The sequence below is a fragment of the Garra rufa genome, chromosome 23 (genome assembly GCF_049309525.1).
Source record: "Garra rufa chromosome 23, GarRuf1.0, whole genome shotgun sequence".
Lineage (NCBI taxonomy): Eukaryota > Metazoa > Chordata > Actinopteri > Cypriniformes > Cyprinidae > Garra > Garra rufa.
This window is the reverse complement of record NC_133383.1, coordinates 3522997-3544016: the sequence shown is the minus strand read 5'-3', so window position 1 is coordinate 3544016 and position 21020 is coordinate 3522997. Positions and strand designations below refer to the sequence as shown.

Genomic DNA, 21020 nt, shown 5'->3' with positions numbered 1-21020 from the left:
CTATATTTTAATGGTTATGAATATTTTAAATTAGTTTTAATTTTTGGATTTTAATTTTAAAGTTTTAATAATTTAGTTGTTTTGTAATTTTTATTAGTTTCCTTTTTTTCAGTTCATTAAACTTGTTTCTTTTAGTACTTCAGATTAAACTAAACTAAACAAAAATGTTGTCTCATTGATATTTTAATTTATTTTATTTCAGTCCAGGTTTATGTCAGTGTTTTATGGTTTGAGTTTTTTTATGGCTTTAGTTTACAGTAATAACTCTGACTTTAAGTCTCATACTGGTTTTGTTTTGTGGTCAGGCGACTCCGTTCGATAACGAGCTGAACGAGAACGTTGACCTGGACGTGTCTCTGGTGCTTCAGCCGATCGACGAGGAGCGAATTAAAGAGAAACACCTGAAGAAGACCAACACCATCCGCTGGTTCAAAGAGACGCAGGTGCGGAAGCTGACCAGAGACGGAGAATTCCCCAGCTGGTTTCACGGCATGATCACACGCAGGTCTGCTTCATTACACGCTCAGATTCACATCAACTCCTCAATATATATTGATGATGTGCTGACTGTGACCTTCTGTGGCTTCTCAGACAAGCAGAAGATCTCCTGATCAACAAACCTTGCGGCTGGTTCTTGGTGCGCGTCGGTCAGAGCCGGGAGGGATTCACACTGACCTTCAGGTACGTTGTGCCAAAACACAAAAATTAACAGACTAGGCCACAGGTAAAGGTGATTTTATTATGCTAAAAAAACACTGAAAACACCAACAGTGGTATAATGTGATGCATTTGTACACAATTTATAGTCGTCGTCTTCTTAAACATAATTGTAATTTATATACAAATTGTGTTTTTACCTTTTTTTCTTCCAATTTTTTAAATTTATTTTATTATTGGTATTATCAACAATATATTTTATTCATTTTTAATTTTAATATCTATCATATAAATATATAAATGTTATAAATAGCAGCATTTTTTTCAGCATGATAGTGATGATAATATAGCGTAAAAATGTTTTAATGTAATTATTTACATAAAAAATAATGATAAATGACAAATAACTAGTATATATTTATTTTTTATAATTATTATTTTTGAAATTAATAATAATAATAATAATAATAATGACAATAAATGAATGCATTTTATTCATATAACAATAAATAATAGTAAAATTAAATAAGTAATAACATTATTTTTTGTGATTTTTATTTTTTGTGACGATAAAACCTAAAAGTGTTTAAGTGTTTTTATTATTATAAATAATAATAATAATAATAATTTTACAATACATTTAAAAAACAAGTGTATTCATTTAATTTTACTATTTATTATTATTATTATAGATAATAACATTAATTTTTATATAAATAAAATAGTGATAATGATAATAAAACCTAAATGTATTTAAATAGTATTTATAATAATAATAATAATAATAAAATACATATGAATACATTTAAATATTATATACTCATGTTATGACTAATAATTATTATTGTCATTATTATTAATAATAATAATTTAATATAAATAAAACACATTGTAGTAATAATAATAATTACTAGTAGTATTAGTAAAAACCAAATGCATTTTATTTATATTTAATTTTTAATAATAATAATAATAATAATAATAATTATTATTATTATTATTGTTGTTGTTGTTATAAAAATAACATTAATTTAAATATAAATAAAATAATAATGTGATAATGTAATATAACTGAAGTGTTTAATTAGCATTATTTCTAATAATAATAATAATTTGCAAAAAACAAATGTATTTTATTCATAGCCATATTTAATTGTATTATTATTTATTATTCTTGTTATTACCAATATTCACTTTTATATAGATAAAATAATAATGTGATAATGATGATATGACCTAAAAGTGTTTTAATTTTTTTATTATTAATAGAAATAATACTGTACTAATAAATGAGAGTAATAAATATTTGATTACATTTAAAGCAATAGTATGTACTTATGTTATAATTAATATTGTCATTATTAGTAATAGTAGTAATAATAAAAATATGCAAAAACAGAATGTATTTTATTCATGTTTCATTTTACTATTATTTATTATTATTGAAATAAACAATATTCATTTTTATATAGATAAAATAATAATGTGATGATGATATGACCTAAAAGTGTTTAAATAGTACGGTATTATTTCTAATAATAATAAATGAGAATAATAAATATTTGATAACATTTATACAAGTATGTACTTGCGTTATAATTAATATTATCATTATTAATAATAGTAGTAATAATAATAATATGCAACAACAGAATGTATTTTATTCATATTTAATTTGACTAATTTTTTTGTTACTAAATTATAGTTGTTTATTTATTTATTATGGTTTTTGTTTTTCCTTAATCTATATATATATTATAAAAATTGACATTATTATTATTATTAATAAATACAATAAATGTCTAATAATAATGATGGTAATATACTTTAAAATATGTTGTGGTCTATATTCAGGGGTGCGGATCGCTGTCGTCACTATATGGTGGAGATGCAGAGCAATGGGAAATACGTGATTCTCGGTGAGGATCGAGCTCATTCCTCTCTCACAGATCTGGTGCAGTATCACACTCAGGTGGGCATCAAGCCCTTCATGGAGCTGCTGACGGTGCCCTGCGGTCAGGTGAGTGTCCTGCCTCCATTCAAGGCTGTTAAATTCAGTACATACTAGGGTTGCACAATATACTGGTACTACGGAAGTATCGCGATACTAAAGCTTAAAAATACCCGCTGTGCCATTACATTTTTTTTTTTAAACCGTAGTATCGTCCATACGGTAGTACCAAAAGATATGTTGTATGTATGGCAGGAACAGTTTAAAACGTTAATTTGAACATGCATGCCAGCAGAAACATTACAAGTTGATTGCCAAAATGTCTTTCTGCTGTGCTCTGTGTAGTACAGTCGTGGCCAAAAGTTTTGAGAATTACATAAATATTGGAAATTGGAAAAGTTGCTGCTTAAGTTTTTATAATAGCAATTTGCATATACTCCAGAATGTTATGAAGAGTGATCAGATGAATTGCATAGTCCTTCTTTGCCATGAAAATTAACTTAATCCCGAAAAAAAAATTCCAATGCATTAAGAAGGCTTCGGGGGGGTCCAAGAAAGTCCAGCAAGCGCCATTGAGCTGCGGGATCGAAGTGCCACCAGTGCAGAGCTTGCTCAGGAATGGCAGCAGGCAGGTGTGAGCGCATCTGAACACACAGTGAGGCCAAGACTTTTGGAAGATGGCCTGGTGTCAAGAAGGGCAGCAAAGAAGCCACTTTTCTCCCCCCAAAAAAATGAGGGGCAGATTGATCTTCTGCAAAAAGTATGGCGAATGGACTGCTGAGGACTGGGGCAAAGTCATATTCTCTGATGAAGCCTCTTTCCGATTGTTTGGGGCATCTGGAAAAAGGCTTGTCCGGAGAAGAAAAGGTGAGTGCTACCATCAGTCCTGTGTCATGCCAACAGTAAAGCATCCTGAGACCATTCATGTGTGGGGTTGCTTCTCATCCAAGGGAGTGGGCTCACTCACAATTTTGCCCAAAAACGCGGCCATGAATAAAGAATGGTACCAAAACACCCTCCAACAGCAGCTTCTTCCAACAATCCAACAACAGTTTGGTGAAGAACAATGCATTTTCCAGCACGATGGAGCACCGTGCCATAAGGCAAAAGTGATAACTACTGTAAGTGGCTCGGGGACCAAAACGTTGAAATTTTGGGTCCATGGCCTGGAAACTCCTCAGATCTTAATCCCATTGAGAACTTGTGGTCAATCCTCAAGAGGCGGGTGGACAAACAAAAACCCACTAATTCTGACAAACTCCAAGAAGTGATTATGAAAGAATGGGTTGCTATCAGTCAGGATTTGGCCCAGAAGTTGATTGAGAGCATGTCCAGTCCAATTGCAGAGGTCCTGAAAAAGAAGGGCCAACACTGCAAATACTGACTCTTTGCATAAATGTCATGTAATTGTCGATAAAAGCCTTTGAAACGTATGAAGTGCTTGTAATTATATTTCAGTACATCACAGAAACAACTGAAACAAAGCTCTAAAAGCAGTTGAGCAGCAAACTTTGTGAAAACTAATATTTGTGTCATTCTTAACTTTTGGCCACGACTGTACAGGCTGTGTCTACGCTTTATATGGTATTCAGTGTTTCCCAACACTTCAGTTCAGTTTGAAATAAGAATTTGCACTTGCACGTCGTTGTTTGTGCTGCAGTTTATCAGAAGAGAGGGTCTTATTCAGATCGTCTGATGTCATTTTAAAAAAAAGCAGCTCAAGAACAGCTATTCAACATCATAACATCTCGCAAGTTTTATTCATTTGCCCACTTTTAGAAAAGGTGTAATTAGTTTCTGGAAGCATCTTTGCTTTCTTTGTTTTTGTTTTGTTTCTGTGTTCGAATCCGCGTTGGCTTGGGTGAATCACTTATACAGCCATTCATAAAAACAGTCATTTGTTTTGCTCCTGATGGATTCAGCTGTTTTGAAAGAATCGTTTGAATGACTCAGTAGCTGCGTTTCCATTTACCCTTTAAATTGCGCAATTGACAATACGCCTAATGTAAACACGTCAATTGCAAAAAAAAACTCCCGATATTGCAAAAAAGTTTTTACGCTGGCATGAGGTGGTTTTTCAGGCAATTTGAAAAAGGAATATTTCGCAAAACAGCAATGGAATGTTTTTTCTTTTTTTGCATTTACAGCTCACATTCGATTAAATATAGCCAAAATCCCACAAAAATCTGTTGCTTTGACTTATCACGAGAGGAAAAAAATATGTTTCAGTCGCATAACATTGATTAAATGTGCCATAGAATGCATTGATACAATATTTTAAATTGTTCTCTGATATCTGCATAGAAGGTTTATGGCATAGGAAAGGGCAAAAATTCTCCAGAAACAGTTTTACAGGTCAATTTACAACCCTAGGATTTGTCCATAGAATGAAATGCTCTGTTTTGCGCAAATAATAACATTATTTATGCAATTATAAATACAGTCTAAATATTTAAATACAACATCTAAATGTCACTTCATACAGCTTCTGTGCAGTTTTGTTGACGATTAAATGGGTAACAATAGCCAGTCATTCATTCACATTAAAGGAGTAGTTCACTTTCAGAACAAAAATTGACAGATAATGTCAATAATGCCCCCTTGTCATCCAAGATGTTCATGACTTTCTTTCTTCAGTATTAAAGAAATAGTTTTTTGAGGAAAACATTTCAGGATTTCTCTCCATATAATGGACTTCTATGGTGCCCCTGAGTTTAAACTTTCAAAATGCAGTTTAAATACAGCTTCAAAGGGCTCTAAATGATCCCAGCCGGGGATGAAGGGTCTTATCTAGCGAAACAATTGGTTATTTTCTAAAAACATTTAGAACTATATACTTTTTAGTCTCTACACAAGAGTACACCTTTTAAATTAACAGAATACTGGATGGTATCGTGATACTTCAGCTGATATAGTATTGTAAGTCATTTTAGTCATTTTAACCCTACACTGTATAAAGTTTTTAAGTTAAATCAACTTAAGTCATTTCAACTCACAAGTTAAATCAACTCATTTTATTGTAATTAGTTAATGACTTGTTGTTTTAAGTCGATTTAACTTAAGTTGATTCAACTTAAAAACTTAAGTTTAGCAGCTGCCTTAAAATTTTAAGTCATTTTAACTCTCAAGTTAAATCAACTCATTTTATTGTAATGAGTTAATGACTTGTTTTAAGTCGATTTAACTTAATTTTAAGGCAGCTGCTAAACTTAAGTTAAATCAACTTAAGTCATTTTAACTCAAGTTAAATCAACTCATTTTATTGAAATGAGTTAATGGCTTGTTGTTTTAAGTCGATTTAACTTAAAATTTTAAGGCAGCTGCTAAACATAAGTCATTTCAACTCACAAGTTAAATCAACTCATTTTATTGTAATGAGTTAATGACTTGTTTTAAGTCGATTTAACTTAAGTTTAGCAGCTGCCTTAAAATTAAGTTAAATCAACTCATTTTATTGTAATGAGTTAATGACTTGTTGTTTTAAGTCGATTTAACTTAAGTTTAGCAGCTGCCTTAAAATTAAGTTAAATCATTTCAACTCACAAGTTAAATCAACTCATTTTATTGTAATGAGTTAATGACTTGTTGTTTTAAGTCGATTTAACTTAAGTTTAGCAGCTGCCTTAAAATTAAGTTAAATCATTTCAACTCACAAGTTAAATCAACTCATTTTATTGTAATGAGTTAATGACTTGTTGTTTTAAGTCGATTTAACTTAAGTTTAGCAGCTGCCTTAAAATTAAGTTAAATCATTTCAACTCAAGTTAAATCAACTCATTTTATTGTAATGAGTTAATGACTTGTTGTTTTAAGTCGATTTAACTTAAGTTTAGCAGCTGCCTTAAAATTAAGTTAAATCATTTCAACTCACAAGTTAAATCAACTCATTTTATTGTAATGAGTTAATGACTTGTTGTTTTAAGTCGATTTAACTTAAGTTTAGCAGCTGCCTTAAAATTAAGTTAAATCATTTCAACTCACAAGTTAAATCAACTCATTTTATTGTAATGAGTTAATGACTTGTTGTTTTAAGTCGATTTAACTTAAGTTTAGCAGCTGCCTTAAAATTAAGTTAAATCATTTCAACTCACAAGTTAAATCAACTCATTTTATTGTAATGAGTTAATGACTTGTTGTTTTAAGTCGATTTAACTTAAGTTGATTCAACTTAAAAACTTAAGTTTAGCAGCTGCCTTAAAATTAAGTTAAATCTACTCATTTTATTGTAATGAGTTAATGACTTGTTGTTTTAAGTCGATTTAACTTAAGTTTAGCAGCTGCCTTAAAATTAAGTTAAATCATTTCAACTCACAAGTTAAATCAACTCATTTTATTGTAATGAGTTAATGACTTGTTGTTTTAAGTCGATTTAACTTAAGTTGATTCAACTTAAAAACTTAAGTTTAGCAGCTGCCTTAAAATTTTAAGTCATTTTAACTCACAAGTTAAATCAACTCATTTTATTGTAATGAGTTAATGGCTTGTTGTTTTAAGTCGATTTAACTTAAAATTTTAAGGGAGCTGCTAAACATAAGTCATTTCAACTCACAAGTTAAATCAACTCATTTTATTGTAATGAGTTAATGACTTGTTTTAAGTCGATTTAACTTAAAAACTTAAGTTTAGCAGCTGCCTTAAAATTAAGTTAAATCTACTCATTTTATTGTAATGAGTTAATGACTTGTTGTTTTAAGTCGATTTAACTTAAGTTTAGCAGCTGCCTTAAAATTAAGTTAAATCATTTCAACTCACAAGTTAAATCAACTCATTTTATTGTAATGAGTTAATGACTTGTTGTTTTAAGTCGATTTAACTTAAGTTTAGCAGCTGCCTTAAAATTAAGTTAAATCATTTCAACTCAAGTTAAATCAACTCATTTTATTGTAATGAGTTAATGACTTGTTGTTTTAAGTCGATTTAACTTAAGTTTAGCAGCTGCCTTAAAATTAAGTTAAATCATTTCAACTCACAAGTTAAATCAACTCATTTTATTGTAATGAGTTAATGACTTGTTGTTTTAAGTCGATTTAACTTAAGTTTAGCAGCTGCCTTAAAATTAAGTTAAATCATTTCAACTCACAAGTTAAATCAACTCATTTTATTGTAATGAGTTAATGACTTGTTGTTTTAAGTCGATTTAACTTAAGTTTAGCAGCTGCCTTAAAATTAAGTTAAATCATTTCAACTCACAAGTTAAATCAACTCATTTTATTGTAATGAGTTAATGACTTGTTGTTTTAAGTCGATTTAACTTAAGTTGATTCAACTTAAAAACTTAAGTTTAGCAGCTGCCTTAAAATTTTAAGTCATTTTAACTCACAAGTTAAATCAACTCATTTTATTGTAATGAGTTAATGGCTTGTTGTTTTAAGTCGATTTAACTTAAAATTTTAAGGGAGCTGCTAAACATAAGTCATTTCAACTCACAAGTTAAATCAACTCATTTTATTGTAATGAGTTAATGACTTGTTTTAAGTCGATTTAACTTAAAAACTTAAGTTTAGCAGCTGCCTTAAAATTAAGTTAAATCTACTCATTTTATTGTAATGAGTTAATGACTTGTTGTTTTAAGTCGATTTAACTTAAGTTTAGCAGCTGCCTTAAAATTAAGTTAAATCATTTCAACTCACAAGTTAAATCAACTCATTTTATTGTAATGAGTTAATGACTTGTTGTTTTAAGTCGATTTAACTTAAGTTTAGCAGCTGCCTTAAAATTAAGTTAAATCATTTCAACTCAAGTTAAATCAACTCATTTTATTGTAATGAGTTAATGACTTGTTGTTTTAAGTCGATTTAACTTAAGTTTAGCAGCTGCCTTAAAATTAAGTTAAATCATTTCAACTCACAAGTTAAATCAACTCATTTTATTGTAATGAGTTAATGACTTGTTGTTTTAAGTCGATTTAACTTAAGTTTAGCAGCTGCCTTAAAATTAAGTTAAATCATTTCAACTCACAAGTTAAATCAACTCATTTTATTGTAATGAGTTAATGACTTGTTGTTTTAAGTCGATTTAACTTAAGTTTAGCAGCTGCCTTAAAATTAAGTTAAATCATTTCAACTCACAAGTTAAATCAACTCATTTTATTGTAATGAGTTAATGACTTGTTGTTTTAAGTCGATTTAACTTAAGTTGATTCAACTTAAAAACTTAAGTTTAGCAGCTGCCTTAAAATTAAGTTAAATCTACTCATTTTATTGTAATGAGTTAATGACTTGTTGTTTTAAGTCGATTTAACTTAAGTTTAGCAGCTGCCTTAAAATTAAGTTAAATCATTTCAACTCACAAGTTAAATCAACTCATTTTATTGTAATGAGTTAATGACTTGTTGTTTTAAGTCGATTTAACTTAAGTTGATTCAACTTAAAAACTTAAGTTTAGCAGCTGCCTTAAAATTTTAAGTCATTTTAACTCACAAGTTAAATCAACTCATTTTATTGTAATGAGTTAATGGCTTGTTGTTTTAAGTCGATTTAACTTAAAATTTTAAGGGAGCTGCTAAACATAAGTCATTTCAACTCACAAGTTAAATCAACTCATTTTATTGTAATGAGTTAATGACTTGTTTTAAGTCGATTTAACTTAAAAACTTAAGTTTAACAGCTGCCTTAAAATTAAGTTAAATCTACTCATTTTATTGTAATGAGTTAATGACTTGTTGTTTTAAGTCGATTTAACTTAAGTTTAGCAGCTGCCTTAAAATTAAGTTAAATCATTTCAACTCACAAGTTAAATCAACTCATTTTATTGTAATGAGTTAATGACTTGTTGTTTTAAGTCGATTTAACTTAACTTAAGTTTAGCAGCTGCCTTAAAATTTTAAGTTAAATCAACTTAAGTTTTTAAGTTGAATCTGGTAAAAACTTTTTACAGTGTAGTATACAGAGAGAGTGACCTATGTCTGTGTGTGTGCAGATGTGTGATCAGGAACCAGACTATGAGGAGCTCAGAGCTTTTACTTCATCATCATCATCATCATCTTCGTCAGTAGTGGAGCATCCCGCTGAGGATCAGGACATGAGTTCGCAGAAAGTGCACTTACAGATGCAGAGACTCTTCCTGCCGCCGGGAGGAAACTCAAACACAGAGTCCCACAAACCGCCGGTGCTCAAGCGCATCTCTGACCGCCGCAGACGCGTCGAAGCTCAGTTGGAGCACAAGGAGGACGATCCCACCGGCGAGAGCAGACCGTTCCCACGACTATATCCGTCCATACGACTGGCCATGAGAGAAATACAGCAGATACAACAGGTACAAACACACACTCGCACTCGACACACAGCAAATATAGACCGGGGTTAGTTGTCACACTTGTACTCTTGGAAATATTTCTTAGGATGACTTGCGTTAATTAAGTAAGTAATGTGTTTAGTTAGTTTACACACAAACATCAAGGCCTCACTAGAAACTGCTATTTTAACATTTGCGCTGTTAGTTCCCAATGCTTTAAACAAGGGGCATGTTGTCACAGTTGAATATATGAATATATTACCATTATCATCATCACCATCATATAATATAATTAATAAAGTTTCTATTTTTTTAAAATATTTCAATTAATAAATGTTATTAGTAGTATATACTATTTCTTGTTATTTATATAAATATATGTGTAATATATGAACACATTTAAAAAGATATATATTGTAATTAATTTTAATAAATATTATAAATATAAGATATTTTAATAATTATTATTATTAACTAATAGTAAGATATTTTATAAATAAATAAAATGATGATAATCAAATAAAATAGGTGTATAATAATGGTAATATACTGTAAATCATTCTTAAATGTTATTTATATAAATATAAATTTAGTTTTTGCCGTTTTGGTTTATTGTATTCATAATTAATAATTATATATAATAAACAAAAATAAATACAATTAAATGTGTAATTATGAATAGATGATAAATTAATAAATATTATAATTATCAATAATTTAAATGTATAAATTTACTATGAACAAACATATATTTAATAAAAACATTCAGTTAAATGTCTAATAATAATGATGGTAATATATTGTAAAAATATTCAAAGATAAATGTGTAATTGTATTTATATATAATCATTCATTAATTATTCATTATTATACAAAGTATAGATTTACATAATATTGTGTACAAACATAATAAAAACATTCAATTAAATGTCTAACAATAATTATTTAAATATATTGTACAAATATTTTAAAAGTATTATTTATAGAAATTATAATATTAAAAAATAAATACATTTGAATAAATATTATACATTAATAATAATAATGTGCAAAAGACCTTCTGTTAATGAATTAATAAATGGTATAGATTTTATATATATATATACACTCAATAATAATAATAATAATAGTGTACAAACATAATAAAACATTCAAATAAATGTCTAATATAATGATGGTAATATACTTTTTAAATATTTTTACAGTATTTATATAAATAATAACAATAATATATGTAATCAAATTAATTAAATGTAGAATAATAATAATGCTTATAATATATTGTAAGAATAATTTGAAAATAATTATTTATATAAAAGAAATAATTATGTATTTATTCAAATGTAATCAAATGTATATATTTATAATAATAATAAATAAATAATACATATGAATTAAGTATTTTTTACAGTATATTGTACATATTAATTAAAATATATACTATTAATTAATTCATTAACTGAAGGTTCACTTTTGTTCTCACAAAAATGTCCTACATTTTTTTTATAAACGTATTTATTTATTCAAATGTATATAATTACTTTTATATAAATTTTTATTATTAATATAAATATGTACTATTTATTATTTATTTATAAAATATTATTACTTTTCATAGTATATATTTTAATTATTATGTACAAAATATTGTAAAAAATAAAATTATGAATTTATATAAAAGTATAAATAATAATAAATGCATGTGAATAATGATAATATATTGTAAAAAGTATTGTGAAAAGTATAAATAATAATAATTAAAACTATTAATAATAAATGCATTTATTGTAATAACAGTAATAATGATTTAAATCCAAACCTTTTCTGAAAAACACTTGTTTCGTGAGAACGCGAGTGAACTTTCAATTGAAGTTTAGTTTGTGATTTGCCCCTGATAGTAAAACTGCGGTTGTTCAAACACAGTCACACAATATAATAAAGAAAAGCCCCGTCTCCGCTGCAGGCCAAATGCCACCTAGTCAGTGTGGATCTGCAGCACACGTTCATCTGTTTGTTCTTGTTCAGACAAAAGCACTCTGAACTTCCACATCTGTTCACTAAACGGGAATTTTCCCCAGTGATTCATGTTGCTTCAAATGCCATGTTTTCCCAGCACTTCCAAGATCAGATCAAAGTCTCCTCCGGCAAAGCCTCTGGCTCGTGGAAGAGGACGGGTGAGTCACAAATCAGTCTGTCATTCGGAAATTTAAAGGTCTTCAGCACTGCTTCATATCAGCTCATTTTTACCTTATTATATGTTACGTTTCGCTAAATCAGTTTACTTATTTGGTCCAATTCTCACTCTTCGGCTTTTGCCTCAAACTCAATTTAATTTGCTGCTTATTAATAGTTAGTAAGGTAGGTAACACTTACTATAAGGTTTCATTAGTTAATGTTAGTTAACGTGTTAACAAATATATTTTAGGTTGTTTGTTCGTATTAATTACGCTATTTATTGTTTAATGAAAATCACTAATGTTAGTTCACAGTGCATAACCTAATGTTAACAAGCACAACTTTTGATTTTAATGCATTAGTACATGTTGAAATTAATATTAACTAAGAGTGAACAATGCAGTTTTTTCATTCAGAAACTTACAGGACCTTCTGACTTCAGCACTGCTTCATATTGACTTATTTGTACCTTATTATATGCTGATAAGTTTCACTAAATCAGTTTACTTATTTGGTCCAATTCTCACTCTTAACTATGGCTTTTGCCTCAAACTCAATTTAATTTGCTGCTTATTAATAGTTAGGTAACACTTACTATAATTTTTCATTAGTTAATGTTAGTTATCGTATTAACTAATATGAACAAACAACAAAAAAATATTTATTACGCTATTTGTTTAATGAAAATCACTAATGTTAGTTAACATTGCATTCCCTAATGTTAGCAAGCACAACTTTTGATTTTAATGCATTAGTACATTTTGAAATTAATATTAACTAAGAGTTAACAATACAGTTTTTTCATTCAGAAACTTACAGGACCTTCTGACTTCAGCACAGCTTCATATTGGCTTATTATATGCTGATAAGTTTCACTAAATCAGTTTACTTATTTGGTCCAATTCTCACTCTTCACTATGGCTTTTGCCTCAAACTCAATTTAATTTGCTGCTTATTAAGCAGACTTCTGCACTGCTTCATATTAGCTTATTTTTACCTTATAGGCTGAGAAGTTTCACTAAATTAGGTAGTTTTTCTCATTTTTTGAAGTTTGACAGCTCTAATAATAAATAAATCAAATTTTGAATCTTTAATTCTTTAATCATTTAGTTAGTTTAGGATGAACATATAACATTTTATTGTATTTTCTCTGTTTCAGACTCGTGACGCTGTGGAGATTGAAACTACCAATGTTTTTAATGCTGCTATCCGTGATTTTATTTGAGTTTTTTTTTTTTTTTAGGTGTATGAAAAGTGAAAACTACACAGTGATTCTATGGATTTTAACTTAATTTTGTTGTTGCTGTAATTGTATGTATTTTTATTTAATGTAAATGATGTTTTAGGTGATTTGAATAAATGCTTTCATTTGATACACTACAGCTCTGTCTGATTTCAGATGCATGAACGAATAAATGCGAGGCGGTGTTTGTGTTTCTGTCACTGGAGTGGATGATGGTGTTTTTTTTTAGTTTGGTCTGGTCTGATAGGAGGAGTTTTAGTGGCTCATATAAGAGCGTGTGTTTGAGTTTCAGATCCCACAGGATTCTCAGCCGATCTTCAGATGGATCTCGTAGTGTTTGGGATTTTACTCTCCGTCACCTTCAGCGCCGTTCAAGGTAATTATAAATATATTGTAGATTTTATGTGTGTGTTTGTGTATTTATAATATATTGTATCGAATTATAAATATTTTTATTATATATAATATTTTGAATATTATGTACACTAGTTGAATTAATTTCTTGGTATTGCAAAGAAAAAAAATAAACATGCTTTTTGCAAACAAAAATAAGGAATTGCAAAAGAAAATAAATATATATGAACATACATACACAGAAATTATATGTATATGCATGCACATGTATACATGGTTTAAATATATTATTAACAAAAAAACTGTTTATGTAATTTTTAATACATTGTATATATAATCAGTCAAAACGGGCACATATAGTTGCATAGGAAAATTAAAGTATTGAGAAAACATAAATGTGCTTTTTTGCAAATAAAAATAAATAATTGCAAAATATAAATGAAACGGAGCAAAAGCAATGATTTTGCAACTCATTTTCCATGGCAATAATGCAAAATAAAAGCAGTGTTGCAAATAAATTAGGAGCTATGGCCATTAAAAATGTGTTGCAAAAATCATTGCTTTTGCTGTTTCATTTATATTTTGCAGTTCATTTTGGTTTGCAAAACTTTTTTTTACTTCCAATACGTCATTTTCTTTGCAAAATGCATTTGTTCCTTTGCAGAACTTTAATTCTCTTGCAAGTATATGCGGCCCTGATTTGAAACCGTATTTATGTAATTTTTTTAATTTGTATATATTTTTAAATTATATATATTTTATTTGTTACAGTACAATAATTAATTTTTTATCTTTCAAACAAGCCCTTAAAATGCATATGACTTCTAAAATATATACAAATAATCATTTCAAATTTGTAAATGTATTTTATATGTTTGTACATTTATTTGGTCACATTTTAAGGTCCAATTCTCACTCTTAACTATGGCTTTTTGCCTCATACTCAATTTAATTTGCTGCTTATGTAAGTGTTACCTACCTTACTATTAATTAGTTAAAAATATATTTATGACACTATTTGTTTAATAAAAAATCACTAATGTAGTGTTACCTAATGTTAACAAGCACAACTTTTAATGTTAATGCATTACATGTTGAAATTAATATTAACTAAGATTAAATACTGTAACAGTATTTTTTAACTCCAAGTAACGTAGTTAATGAACCTTATTGTAAATTGTTACCATAGGTTATAAATAAGGCATTAATATTTGACTTTTTTTTTTGGCTATTGCTACAAATAAATCTGTGCTACGTGACGCTGTTTTGTGGTCCAGGTTCACATATGCATGCACTAGTGAGAATTTGTCCCTAAAGTGTTACTTTTTTTTTTTTTTTTTTAAACACTACAGCAGTTAATTTTGTGGTTGCATTTCTGGTATGAACGCATTTCTCAATGTTATTGGCTGTGGTTTTTGGTTTTGATTTCCAGGCGTCACACCCAAATGTTGTGTTGAAACGACTAAAAAGTTTCCTCCTGAGCTTCTGATGAACGTGACCAAATATGAGGTCCAGACGAGTAACGGCGTCTGCGCTATCAAAGCGCTTGTGTGAGTTACTTATATTTCATGTTTTCTGAAGGATTGTTAATGCGGAGTCTAACTCTTTAATCTTCTTTCAGTCTTCATGCCAAAGACAAGCGATACTGCGCGACACCCAAAATCGAGCGGCTCTTGCAGTTCTTACTGAAGCTGAAGATGCGGCACCATCTGAAAAACACCTCCGCTGTTTGAATGGATGAGATCCGGACAAATATTTGAGCTTCAGGCAAAATGACCTTTGTCGTTCCTAAGCATGTCTCGACATTCTTCATTTAATTCTGTGAACTTGCGCATGTAGCTGCTCTGGCTTTGTTTTGTTAACTGCTTTCTTACAACAAGAAAACATTCAAATTGTTTTCTGATATTTTATGTATTATGTTTGCGCTTTGAAGCAATGCATTTGATTTATGTGCCGTTCTCGTACTCAAAGTAAAACAGTATCTTATTATGTTGAATTAAAGAGCTGTCAGATTGATTGAAAATACTTAAACACAGAAGCAAATATGACAAACACAGTGTTACACTGGATGGTCCAGATGGTTGGTAAATGGAGGTGGAAGAGTGATGATTCGGGCTATAATATTGGGAAATGAGATTGTCAGGGACTCTAAAGGGACCTACCGTGTTACAAATACACAAGCACATACAAAAACACAAGCAATAACAAGCAAAACAAACATACAGAATCAAATACAGACGCAAGCAAGTACAGACAAAAGCAAATACAAAAACATACAGAATCATACATAAATACAAAAACAAGCAATAAAAGCAAAACAAACATACAGAATCAAATACAGACACGCAAGCCAATACATACAGAATCAAATGCAAAAACAAGCAATAACAAAAGCAAAACAAGCATACAGAATCAAATACAGATGCAAGCAAATACAGACAAACTCAAATACAAAAACATACAGAATCAAACACAAAAACACAAGCAATAAAAGCAAAACAAACATACAGAATCAAATACAGACAAACTCAAATACAAAAACATACAGAATCAAACACAAAAACACAAGCAATAAAAGCAAAACAAACATACAGAATCAAATACAGACAAACGCAAATACAAAAACATACAGAAATACAAAAACACAAGCAATAACAAAAGCAAAACAAACATACAGAAGCAAATACAGACAAACTCAAATACAAAAACATACAGAATCAAATACATACAGACTCAAATACAAAAACATACAGAAATACAAAAACAAGCAATAACAAAAGCAAAACAAGCATACAGAATCAAATACAGATGCAAGCAAATACAGACAAACTCAAATACAAAAACATACAGAATCAAACACAAAAACACAAGCAATAAAAGCAAAACAAACATACAGAATCAAATACAGAATCAAATACAGACAAACGCAAATACAAAAACATACATAAATACAAAAACACAAGCAATAACAAAAGCAAAACAAACATACAGAAGCAAATACAAATACAAAAACATACATAAATACAAAAACACAAGCAATAACAGCAAAACAAACATACAGAATCAAATACAGAATCAAATACAGACAAACTCAAATACAAAAACATACAGAATCAAACAAAAACACAAGCAATAAAAGCAAAACAAACATACAGAATCAAATACGGACAAAAGCAAAAAAAACAAGCAATAACAAAAGCAAAACAAACATACAGAAGCAAATACAGACAAACTCAAATACAAAAACATACATAAATACAAAAACACAAGCAATAACAAAAGAAACATACAGAATCAAATACAGACACGCAAGCCAATACATACAGAATCAAATGCAAAAACATACAGAATCAAACAAAAACACAAGCAATAAAAGCAAAACAAACATACAGAATCAAATACAGACACGCAAGCCAATACATACAGAATCAAATGCAAAAACAAGCAATAACAAAAGCAAAACAAGCATACAGAATCAAATACAGATGCAAGCAAATACAGACAAACTCAAATACAAAAACATACAGAATCAAACACAAAAACACAAGCAATAAAAGCAAAACAAACATACAGAATCAAATACAGAAGCAAATACAGACAAACTCAAATACAAAAACATACAGAATCAAACAAAAACACAAGCAATAAAAGCAAAACAAACATACAGAATCAAATACAGAAGCAAATACAGACAAACGCAAATACAAAAACATACAGAAATACAAAAACAAAAGCAAAACAAACATACAGAATCAAATACAGACGCAAGCAAATACAGACAAAAGCAAATACAAAAACATACATAAATACAAAAGCAATAAAAGCAAAACAAACATACAGAATCAAATGCAAAAACAAGCAATAACAAAAGCAAAACAAACATACAGAATCAAATACAGACACGCAAGCCAATACATACAGAATCAAATGCAAAAACAAGCAATAACAAAAGCAAAACAAGCATACAGAATCAAATACAGATGCAAGCAAATACAGACAAACTCAAATACAAAAACATACAGAATCAAACACAAAAACACAAGCAATAAAAGCAAAACAAACATACAGAATCAAATACAGAAGCAAATACAGACAAACTCAAATACAAAAACATACAGAAATACAAAAACACAAGCAATAACAAAAGCAAAACAAACATACAGAATCAAATACAGAAGCAAATACAGACAAACTCAAATACAAAAACATACAGAAATACAAAAACACAAGCAATAACAAAAGCAAAACAAACATACAGAATCAAATACAGAAGCAAATACAGACAAACTCAAATACAAAAACATACAGAATCAAACAAAAACACAAGCAATAAAAGCAAAACAAACATACAGAATCAAATACAGACAAACGCAAATACAAAAACATACAGAAATACAAAAACACAAGCAATAACAAAAGCAAAACAAACATACAGAATCAAATACAGACAGACTCAAATACAAAAACATACATAAATACAAAAACACAAGCAATAACAAAAGCAAAACAAACATACAGAAGCAAATACAAATACAAAAACATACAGAAATACAAAAACACAAGCAATAACAAAAGCAAAACAAACATACAGAATCAAATACAGACAAACTCAAATACAAAAACATACAGAATCAAACAAAAACACAAGCAATAAAAGCAAAACAAACATACAGAATCAAATACGGACAAAAGCAAAAAAACAAGCAATAACAAAAGCAAAACAAACATACAGAAGCAAATACAGACAAACTCAAATACAAAAACATACATAAATACAAAAACACAAGCAATAACAAAAGAAACATACAGAATCAAATACAGAAGCAAGCAAATACAGACAAAAGCAAATACAAAAACATACATAAATACAAAAACACAAGCAATAACAAAAGCAAAACAAACATACAGAATCAAATACAGAATCAAATACAGACAAACTCAAATACAAAAACATACAGAATCAAACAAAAACACAAGCAATAAAAGCAAAACAAACATACAGAATCAAATACGGACAAAAGCAAAAAAACAAGCAATAACAAAAGCAAAACAAACATACAGAAGCAAATACAGACAAACTCAAATACAAAAACATACATAAATACAAAAACACAAGCAATAACAAAAGAAACATACAGAATCAAATACAGAAGCAAGCAAATACAGACAAAAGCAAATACAAAAACATACATAAATACAAAAACACAAGCAATAACAAAAGCAAAACAAACATACAGAATCAAATACAGAATCAAATACAGACAAACTCAAATACAAAAACATACAGAATCAAACAAAAACACAAGCAATAAAAGCAAAACAAACATACAGAATCAAATACGGACAAAAGCAAAAAAAACAAGCAATAACAAAAGCAAAACAAACATACAGAAGCAAATACAGACAAACTCAAATACAAAAACATACATAAATACAAAAACAAGCAATAACAAAAGCAAAACAAACATACAGAATCAAATACAGAAGCAAATACAGACACTCAAATACAAAAACACAAGCAATAACAAAAGCAAAACAAACATACAGAATCAAATACAGAAGCAAATACAGACACTCAAATACAAAAACATACATAAATACAAAAACACAAGCAATAACAAAAGCAAAACAAACATACAGAATCAAATACAGACAAACTCAAATACAAAAACATACATAAATACAAAAACACAAGCAATAACAAAAGCAAAACAAACATACAGAATCAAATACAGACAAACTCAAATACAAAAACATACATAAATACAAAAACACAAGCAATAACAAAAGCAAAACAAACATACAGAATCAAATACAGACAAACTCAAATACAAAAACATACATAAATACAAAAACACAAGCAATAACAAAAGCAAAACAAACATACAGAATCAAATACAGAATCAAATACAGACAAACTCAAATACAAAAACATACAGAATCAAACAAAAACACAAGCAATAAAAGCAAAACAAACATACAGAATCAAATACGGACAAAAGCAAAAAAAACAAGCAATAACAAAAGCAAAACAAACATACAGAATCAATCAAATACAGACACGCAAGCCAATACATACAAAAGCAAATACAAAAACACAAGCAAACACAGAAACAAGCACATACAGAATCAAATACAGACACGCAAGCCAATACATACAGAATCAAATGCAAAAACAAGCAATAACAAAAGCAAAACAAGCATACAGAATCAAATACAGATACAAGCAAATACAGACAAACTCAAATACAAAAACATACAGAATCAAACACAAAAACACAAGCAATAAAAGCAAAACAAACATACAGAATCAAATACAGACAAAAGCAAAAAGAAACAAGCAATAAAAGCAAAACATACAGAATCAAATACAGATGCAAGCAAATACAGACAAACTCAAATACAAAAACATACATAATCAAACACAAAAACACAAGCAATAAAAGCAAAACAAACATACAGAATCAAATACAGACAAAAGCAAAAAGAAACAAGCAATAAAAGCAAAACATACAGAATCAAATACAGATGCAAGCAAATACAGACAAACTCAAATACAAAAACATACATAATCAAACACAAAAACACAAGCAATAAAAGCAAAACAAACATACAGAATCAAATACAGACAAAAGCAAATACAAAAACATACATACAGAATCAAACACAAAAACACAAGCAATAAAAGCAAAACAAACATACATTATCAAATACAGACAAAAGCAAATACAAAAACATACATACAGAATCAAACACAAAAACACAAGCAATAAAAGCAAAACAAACATACAGAATCAAATACAGACAAAAGCAAATACAAAAACATACATACAGAATCAAATGCAAAAACAAGCAATAACAAAAGCAAAACAAGCATACAGAATCAAATACAGATACAAGCAAATACAGACAAACTCGAATACAAAAACATACATACAGAATCAAACAAAAACACAAGCAATAAAAGCAAAACAAACATACAGAATCAAATACAGACAAAAGCAAAAAGAAACAAGCAATAACAAAAGCAAAACATACAGAATCAAATACAGATGCAAGCAAATACAGACAAACTCAAATACAAAAACATACATAATTAAATACAAAAACACAAGCAATAACAAAAGCAAAACAAACATACAGAATCAAATACAGATGCAAGCAAATACAGACAAACTCAAATACAAAAACATACATAATTAAATACAAAAACACAAGCAATAACAAAAGCAAAACAAACATACAGAATCAAATACAGATGCAAGCAAATACAGACAAACTCAAATACGAAAAACATACAGAATTAAATACAAAAACAAGCAAATACAGACATGCAAATAAATAGACAAAAGTAAATACAAAAACACATACAGAATCAAAAACAAGCAAATACAGAAACACAAGCAA

The 21020-nt window shown here is 28.7% G+C and overlaps 2 protein-coding genes across 2 annotated transcripts in view; both read left to right on the top strand.

Annotated features, from left to right (window-relative positions):
• Positions 1-13402, top strand: part of LOC141299338 (myosin-IIIb) — a 71807-nt gene extending 58405 nt beyond the window's left edge. The window contains exons 25-30 of the mRNA XM_073829693.1: positions 306-505; positions 592-681; positions 2512-2677; positions 9527-9862; positions 11955-12015; positions 13176-13402. Coding sequence (XP_073685794.1) covers positions 306-505; positions 592-681; positions 2512-2677; positions 9527-9862; positions 11955-12015; positions 13176-13183 — 861 coding nt within the window. The 3' untranslated portion in view covers positions 13184-13402. The remainder of the gene's footprint in view (positions 1-305; positions 506-591; positions 682-2511; positions 2678-9526; positions 9863-11954; positions 12016-13175) is intronic.
• A 127-nt stretch (positions 13403-13529) lies between these two features.
• ccl27b (chemokine (C-C motif) ligand 27b) lies at positions 13530-15657 on the top strand. Its single transcript, XM_073829694.1, has 3 exons — positions 13530-13635; positions 15046-15163; positions 15235-15657. The coding sequence occupies exons 1-3, from the start codon at positions 13581-13583 to the stop codon at positions 15344-15346; spliced, it is 285 nt and encodes a 94-aa protein (XP_073685795.1). The 5' UTR covers positions 13530-13580; the 3' UTR covers positions 15347-15657.
• The last annotated feature ends 5363 nt before the right edge of the window (positions 15658-21020 follow it).

Bases quoted from the DNA above. Each gene is read 5' to 3' on its own strand.
- ccl27b (XM_073829694.1), top strand. From the start codon at position 13,581: ATGGATCTCGTAGTGTTTGGGATTTTACTCTCCGTCACCTTCAGCGCC. The intron at 13,636-15,045 runs GTAATTATAAAT...TTTGATTTCCAG, and splicing joins CACCTTCAGCGCCGTTCAAG to GCGTCACACCCAAATGTTGT. The intron at 15,164-15,234 runs GTGAGTTACTTA...ATCTTCTTTCAG, and splicing joins TGCGCTATCAAAGCGCTTGT to TCTTCATGCCAAAGACAAGC.